This window comes from Dermacentor andersoni, chromosome 9 (genome assembly GCF_023375885.2).
Source record: "Dermacentor andersoni chromosome 9, qqDerAnde1_hic_scaffold, whole genome shotgun sequence".
In the NCBI taxonomy this organism is placed as follows: Eukaryota; Metazoa; Arthropoda; class Arachnida; order Ixodida; family Ixodidae; genus Dermacentor; species Dermacentor andersoni.
The window spans coordinates 18,067,501-18,076,083 of record NC_092822.1 but is presented as its reverse complement, the minus strand read 5'-3'; the positions used below and the strand labels follow the sequence as shown (position 1 = coordinate 18,076,083).

The window sequence follows — 8,583 nt, the reverse complement described above, 5'->3', positions numbered from 1 at the left end:
TGCTAAATAGTTTCGCGAAAATCACGTTCCTAGGCGCCGTAGACAACCACCGTCTATGGCGCGTGTCAAGAAGTCTTGCAACACATTGGTGTAGGCGTTCGTGTGCGATTATTAACTATTTTAGAGTGAATAGCTTTCTTTTGGCTTTTTCGGCCGTTTTCGTGATTGTTCGGGGGTCGGTCGATGGTTGTTGGTCGGACTCGGCAAGGAAAACGTAAATTATCAAGGAGCTTTAGGAAAACGCTCTTTCTCTCTCTCTCTCTCTCTCTTTCTCTCTCTCTCTATCTCGGTTGCTCGTTCGTTCGTTCGTTCGTTCGTTCGTTCGTTCGTTCGTTCGTTCATTCGGACCATTCGCTTGAATTGAGAATCATTGTGGATGGTTTCAGCAAAATTTTTTACTTGTATTCGGATGAAACTCATAACACGGAAAAGAGCATATTACTGGATAGTGCTAGTAACATCTACAATTTCTGCTGCTTTCAATGAAAATTGAAGTCAGCAGCACAACTCACCTCAGGCTGGCATCACCTTTTTCTGGTATCGCAGACAATGAAAGGCATGTTAAGCCCACGAAACGTTAGCCTGATAAGGGATTATTTCAGTGTGGATTGGTCATTGCTGTAACGTACTGAAAGACACTGAGATAGCGAACTCGGTAAGTGCATTTGCTGGAGCATCACAGTTACTCAGACAAATAAAGTGAACGGGACACATGATTTACGTTGAAGCCACAGCACAGCTGCCGTCTAGAAATAATTCTTGTGTGTTCCGACAATCTCTTAAGCGAGTAGATGAAAAAGCATCGAAAGTCTTTTACATCAAAAAAGCAAGAGAGCAACGTGTAAGCGTCTCGTCGCAGCTACAAAAGAAACTGCCGATCAGGCAAGAAACTCTCTACATGAACGTCTTATATTTGCGTGCCTACGATGAAAGGAAACTTGAAGCTGCTTATCTAAGTCTGGGCTCAGCGCAACTTATCGTTTTTCATCTAGAAAGCGCAGAGTATCAGTTGATGTCTAACGTCGTGTCTTGCGTCCCTCTCAATTTGTTCCTGTGTATTTTTAGCGCTGGTTACAACTCCTAGCGCCGTAATAACAGACACCAGTTAAACCAACTTTATCCTCTATTGATGTTCCTGCGGAAGAAATTTGCCGGTCGTGTACTTGTGCTACTGATAAAGTTATACGTCGTTCGTTATACGCCTGTTCGGAATTCAGATGTAGTCAAAGCGAAATGTGCAAGCTGTTAAACGCGATTTTTGTGGTACCGAGCAAATAAGAATACTTACGCTGTTTTTGTTCCATTCCTTCACTCACAGGGAGACGACACGAACCGAACCGGCTACGAACCGTTGGTCTTCTTCTTCGTCTTCCTTAAACCCTTGAACCATGCTTCAGTTTTTCTGTCATCTGTAGATTGCGCATTCATACAGGGACTGGTCGTATAGTTGGGTGGTTGATGATATGTCTTCAGCTGGCAACACAGCTGTCGCTACAGGGTTTCAACCGAGACTCCAGGCACGTGACGCTTACGCCCCGTTTCTCCCTATATATCCCCTATATATCCCTATATAGCCAAGTGGAGCGCGCAATAAATGTTTCATTCTATGCTGATCACGTAGTCGTCTCTGTGTCACGTTAAGATATATCAGTTGGTTTGCCTTTATGAATGGATCATACCCACTATAGCAGATCGGCTATGAATCGGATGAGTTAAAAAAAATTAGTCCAGTCTGAAAATGAAACACATTTAATTTTGTTGCTTCTGTCACTGCTTCTATTGTCTGTCGTTGTTAATGTTGCCATCTACGAGAAATGATACGTATGCAGGAGGGGGAATTGATCAAGATTAGCTGTGAAAACCAACAATGAAAGACCTCATATTCCCGCTAACTTGATAATAAAAGCTTGCGCGCATACACATATGAAAAGGCCCATCATAAAGCTATTTATTTTCATCATAAAGTGAGAGTACTGAGTTTTGGTGTAGACGCAATGGTAAGTTGTAAGTGAGAGCTGCAGTAATATTGCAGAAAAAGTTGCTTTAGCACGTCAAGCTTTCTGTAGCCACTACGTAGTTGAAAAAAAAAACACATTTTCTCTTTGTTTCGACTGTGTATTTTATTCCCCTTCCACTGCCTTAGCCTGAACGACATAGTATGCGAGCGCCGAGAGGGATACAAACCGTTTTGTTTTTCTTTGGTGAGAGTGTTAATATTTACAGCTACTTGTCCTGTTACCGTCGACGCGTCACCTACTCTTCCACGTGCGAGTGCGCTTCTCAATTCTCTTGGCAAACATTATTGTGCTCTGAAGACGACACCACGTGTTTCTCTAAACGACAACCGGTTCTGCGCACTGCTTGTCACGCGAAAGCCTTCTGCCTCTTGAATAAGACCAGCTTAGAAAAACTTCTTGCTGGGCGAGTTGGTGCATAGCTATGTTAGGAAGAGTTATGTGTACAAGAGGGCGAACACAGGAAAAAACGAAGCAGACGGAAAGAGCGCCTACTAGAACAACTATTATAAGACTAGAATGTCAGCTAACTGCGTCTGCTGTTTAATTGGTACTGCAGTCTCCCTTGCTCTTGTAACGTTAAGCCCGCTAACTTTCATTCCATCACTCGCTGCACTGTTCTTTGCTTCCTTCCAAGGTTTCGTTCTTCTGTAGGTTCTGGCACCACAGGTTAGTACTGACAGATTATATGGATTATGCCCGTTCTGAAGTAGTCCGTAAGCTGCCGTTCGTGACTTGGTAGTGGATGCGAGATAAATACTTTGCCACCCATTTTTGATTAAACTCGAACAGCTTTCTTTGGCTCTTTCTCCCGTTTTCGTAGTCGGAGCAGTGCGTGGCCTCAATCGGACGCATACTCATCTCGTACCAACGACAGCTAGCGCTTCAGACGCACGTGCTCTCACGCGAGAGCATGTGGCGTCCAGAGGCTTATACCTCAGTCACACGGGACACTTTCAATCGCGATCAAGCCCAATGTGGCTTGAATTTGCGATCGGATCCCTCCGACAGCTTGCGCAAAGCAGGCAATCGTAATCAAAAACGTTCGCCGGCACACTCACACGCTTTCACTTACACGGAACCTCACGGCTACGGCGACTGCGACGCCGTCGGTAGAAGTCCGCCTGGAGTGTCCACATAATTGATATCGCAATAAAAGAAGAGATAAATTCGATCCCTATCGGGCTTCAGCGCGTTCTAAAATGCTTCATGTGACTGGGGTTATTAGATGCTGTGTTCGGCGGTGGCACCGTGTCGCGTCTCTCCGCCATCTTGGCCGACGCGTGCACCCAAGTGGCTCGTCACCCAAGTGGCTGCGCATCTCTTAACGAGATGCGCCACTTCGTCTTGCCTGCTCACCAGACTCTCTCTTAGAGCGACTCGTACAGTGCGTGGGATCTGAACGATGTTTGTCTTCAGATTCCCTGCGTTACGGCGCTGGGCTCACTAAGCCCGTCGTCGCGTTCACAATTTCCCAGCCACTGGAGCCGCAATCCGCCATCGCAATCTGACAGAGGCGGATAGCGGCTCGTGTACCGAGCTTTTAACCCCCGCACCACTAAGGTGTCACGCGTAGCTCCTGTATTGCTTGTCTAAATCAAACCCTGTCGTCCATCGTCATTTCTGTCTTATGACCTGGTTCCCTTGTCGACTACGTACGCTCGGCACTGGCAAATGAATTAAGCACACACCCACAGCACGTGTTATTTCGCGCTGTTTGGTACCGACACACAATTATCTCTTGCGCAGAAAAACGGAAACTTTGTGGCCTTGTTCATACTCGTACACCAAAGGAATGAAAATAAAAGCAGGATGAAACCAGATATCAGTCGCGTGCATGCCTGGACATCCACCATTACTGCATACAACGCAAATTTATTTAGTTCGTCTATAGCAACATGGTGTGCCAACACCGCTGCCACTCGCCTGTACCCCGAGAGTACTCGGCCATTTTAGACAATTACAGAGGCAGCAGGGAGCAGTACCCACCGCCGCACAAGTCCCTTGGCAGGGAAGAAGCTGTCGCTTGGAGACACAAACAAGGAAGTACCCTAACCTTAACGTGCTAAGTAAGATGCACCCCACACTATATGAGGACAAATGTATATGGTGCGATAAGAAACGCACATTATACCACATAACATGGGCATGTCAACAAACTGAGGTAGTCCCAATCATATCACACCCAAATGCGGAGCAACGGAGGAACTGCTGTCCAGCGACCGCTGCGATGACCAGCTAGGTCTAGTGCGGCGTGCACGGCGGACAGCAGAAGGCAGCGGAGCCCTGGGCTGAGGGCAGCCGATCATTGCGATCGAGGATGGACGAAGCAGCGAGTGAAGACCTTCGGGGAAGTCACAAGGAGGACTCCCCTGAAGAATCCGCCCCAGCCGCAGAACAACACAATTACTAGAGCTCAGTAAAGTTTTCACTCACTCGAAAATTTTCCATTCCAACAAACATTTACTCAATTTGTTCACGAGTTCATTGTGCTATCAAATTCTAAGCCAATCGCTCAGTGTATGAGCCGCCCTAATACTGACTACTACTGCTATCATCATCATCATCATCACCACCCCCACGATTTTCTAAGGGTACGTTGGTCTCCCTTTAAGCGTCGGTGTACTTTTTCAAACTCTGGTATCCACAAGCTTGTGCTGCGCTTGTGTTGTATTCGTGTAATTTTCTGTTTTCTGGCGCAGTCAAAAAGTAATCAAGCGGACGCAAACGATGGCCACGCCCAGATGTCAGCGCCTTTATAATATCCCTAGTGCGGCGGGAGCCATGACCGGACGGTTTCCCGGCGCTGCCAGAGCGATCGCTGCGGCCGCGGCCTCGCTGGCCTCCTTCCGCGTGACGCTCAGAAAGATCTGCTCCAGCGATGTGTCCGTGATGAAAAAGTCCTGCAGCTTGAACCTCTTCTTGATGCGTGCCATGCGCGTGAACATCTCGCTCCACAGCATGTGAACCTGAGACATCCGAAATTCCAGCAGGCCCTGCAAAGACAAACGGCGAAACTCTCGTAGCAATGTCGAGGAAGGGTGCCCCGTATTCGCTTATTGACAAACCATATTATGTACAAGCACCTTTGGAGTACATGATTTCAACAAACAGTTCTATTGGCTCTTGCTAAAGTCGTGCCTCACGTTGTTTCACGACCGAAAAGGTGCCATTTTCGCTGATACAAACCGATTCGCCCACGCGACGCTGTTGCCACGTGTAAGAGCCAACTTCAAGTTAATGCTCAGGAACATTGTTAATTAGCTCTGAATACTTGACCGGCGTCGCTAGTTCTGGCAATCAAGTTATTGATACGATGACGCATTGGCCGAGAGATATGAGAGAGAGAGAGAGAAAGAGAGAGAGAGGCCGGAGGAGCGTTTCTAAGATGAAAAAAGAGCCTATTTTGCTGAAATGTACCGGAAACATTACCATATAGTGTCACAAAACTGCCTCGCCGACAAAACTGCCGTCTGCTTCGTTCTCAGCTTGTTCGGCCGACGCTGAAATGGCTCTAGCGAGCCGCGGCGCCGTGCTTGCCGTTTTTGTGGCGAAGGCGTAAAGATGTGCTTCCAGTTATCCTCGACTTTATAAGTGAATGTATGAACGCAGACGCATAGCGAGAAGGCAATTTCGTGGAATGTTTTTTGCATGCATGTGAGCTTTTCCTTGATATTTCCACAATGCTTAATAAATTTTAAAATGACGATGGAACACTGATGAAGCCCACCAGACAACTTAAGACCGCTTCAATGCATTAAATATAACATACATTTGTGCATATGTATCGTAAAAAAAATCATGTTTTCCATTAGGTTCCGTACTTTGGACATCTGTGTTCATATGTTTTAGTGATAACTTAATGCACGTTTTTTGATACTTCACAATTGCCATTGCGGCGTAGCTCTTCTAAGATATGTTACCACGCTTATGTTGAAATAAAACAACTCATCGGAAAAGTAAGACCTTGATGACAACTTCGTAGTTCCATTCGCACTTTCGACAGCGTAAACACCAAATAGTATCTCTGGTGCTCTATTAAGTGCTGTTATTGCAATGTCTAGTAACAAAGGATCTCTTTTCACTTGCTGCTAATGCGATGGTTAGAAATGAGGGATATAATTTCCTTTTTTTTTTAGAGAACCGTTGCCAAAGAGGAAGCGGTGCTAGAAAGGATTAAGCGTAAAGAGGTGCATACCTCATAGCTGTGCACTAGCTCGGCATCCGTAAAGTTCTTGCGCACGTCTTCGGCCACCCGCCGCTGGTAGAAGACGTCCTGCTTGCGGTCTGGGTACGTCTTGACGCTGATGGTGTAACCCTTGCCGAACTTCTCCTTGAGGTGCGCCAGAGAGCCGAGGCACTGGAGGTGCCCGCCGCCCAGGATGGCGATGCGGTTGCAGAGGAACTCGACGTCGACCAGACTGCGATGCGCGGCGCGTGGTGATATCGTCATCGATTTGCCAGCGGCACACGTGCCGCACGGGGTCAATGGACGCGCAACACGAGCGGTGAATCGGCCTACCTGTGCGAACTGAGCACGACGGAGATCTTGCTGACCTTCTGCAGTGCGCAGATGAAGTTGATGATGCGCTTTCGAGACGTCGTGGCGATGGCGGCGTACGGCTCGTCGAGCAGCACAAGGCGCGGCATGCCCAACATCGAGAGGCACAGCGACAGCTTGCGTTTGTTGCCGGCGCTGGACGCCGAGCAGAGGGCGAGGCATTTTACTTGCGATAGTAACTCCCACATCGTATTGCGGTAAATAATAAGGAGAAAGGGAAAAAATTTTCCTCGTTAGCTCAAATGGTAGGGCGACCACTCCGGAAACGCGTTGGCCCCGCGTTCGAATCCCGGACCAGGGCGAATTTTTCTCCGACTACGAGGCTTTCTTTCTGAGAAACCTGTAAGGGGTTGCCTTTTGTGGCTCCGTGCCACAATTCGGGTGGATGACAATTCGTTCCCTCTCATCAACTTAGACTTTGTGGTTGCACGGATTTGTAAAGTTGTTTTTTTGTCTGAAGCCTTTCGCGTGTCATATGCGACTCCGAGAAATCAGACAGAATGTCATTTGCAATGGGGATTTATGCGATACAAAGTTCGCAGGCTTTCTACAGGCAATCGATATACTTCACAGAAGAAGATAAACATGAAAACATCCCCAGAGTTCTCTAAATGGTATTTCGTGAAATGGTCCATATTTCAGGTTTCTCAAGTGAACGGGCGCAAGTTCACTTTGCCCCAACTTTAGTCCCCTTGCGCCTCGCATTACAAGGACGCACCTGTAGGTAGAGACGAGCTGCCCTCCGATTTCGTCGAGGTGGAAGATGTCAAGAAGCGCATCCACGTACTCAGTAGTCATGTATGTGCCACTGAGACGTCCAAAAAGCGTGATCGTCTCTATGCCCGTCAGCATATCGAGCAGGCCGTCCCGCTGCGGGCAGTAGCCGATGAAGTGCTGGAACTGCGTTCGCGTCGATTTGGAGCAATGTAATGGCCAATCTACTGGGCAGTCTGTCATGTGAAATGGCCTAAATTGCAGAGGCTTACAGAAAAATGTCTGTATTACCACCGCCAAATAAGATTTAGAAAATAAACAACGTAAGAATCGAGTAAGTAAACCGACACAGTACGCGAAACGAATGTTAAACAGCTGTGTTTATGTTGTACAAAACTTGAGAATCGGGTTAAGTGGTGAACACCGCTTAAGCACTGCTGTAGAAACAGTGCCACTGCTGTAAAAGTTGGTAAATTATGCGAGAACTTTAGGGTGACTCCAAGCTCAGCTTCACAAACTGAGAAAGGCGACCTCTAGAAATGCAGTTCGCGCTACCCTGGCGGTATTCCTGGAGGAGATTGACAACACGGCACGCACCACAAAGCTGGGGGTGGCAGAGTGGGCAACAAGCTTGCCTCAGCGGTAATGTCTATCTCTCTTATTAGTCACCAGCGTTTGAGCCGACCGTCAGAGCAGGGCGCGGACTCTCAACGCGAGCGGCGTCCCCCGAGAAAATCGCTGTATATGAGATAGAGAGATAGAAATTGGCGCTGACGCAAGCCTGTTGCCCACTCTGCCACCCCCAGCTTTGTGGGTGCGCGCCGTGTTGTCAATCTCCTCCAGGAATACCGCCAGGGTAGGGCGAACTGTATTTCTAGAGTCTGTGCCAGCAGAATCACGTAAGAGGCCGTCTTTCTCAGTGCGTGAAGGTCAGCTTGGAATTGCCCTAAAGTTCTCGCACAATTTACAAACTCTTAAAGCAGTGGCACATAACTTTCGATGTTCACCGCTTAAACCTGATTCTCACATTTTGTACAACATAAACATAGCGGTTTAACACTTGTGTCGCGTACTCTGTTGGGAGTTCGCGAAGTGGATCCACGTGGAACGAATTTTAAGGATGACGCCAGTTTCATTGGATGCATTGGAGTAGCAGTTACTTTTTGTACTTCATGCATAAAACGACGTTTTGTTAAGAAAGTAAGTGTAAAAACAGTGCATATTTATTGCAAGTTTGACGGGACGTATTCGTTTCAAGTGGGTGTGCCTTGCAATCTCACCCGCTAGAATTTG

General features: G+C 47.5%; 1 protein-coding gene across 1 annotated transcript in view; it reads right to left on the bottom strand.

Moving 5' to 3' along the window:
- Positions 1-4,621: 4,621 nt before the first annotated feature.
- Positions 4,622-8,583, bottom strand: part of LOC126527477 (ATP-binding cassette sub-family A member 17-like) — a 29,636-nt gene continuing 25,674 nt past the window's right edge. The window contains exons 14-17 of the mRNA XM_050175309.2: positions 7,295-7,476; positions 6,538-6,711; positions 6,214-6,436; positions 4,622-5,011 (exon numbers count right to left, since the gene is read on the bottom strand). Of these exons, the coding sequence (XP_050031266.2) occupies positions 4,772-5,011; positions 6,214-6,436; positions 6,538-6,711; positions 7,295-7,476 (819 nt within the window). The 3' untranslated portion in view covers positions 4,622-4,771. The remainder of the gene's footprint in view (positions 5,012-6,213; positions 6,437-6,537; positions 6,712-7,294; positions 7,477-8,583) is intronic.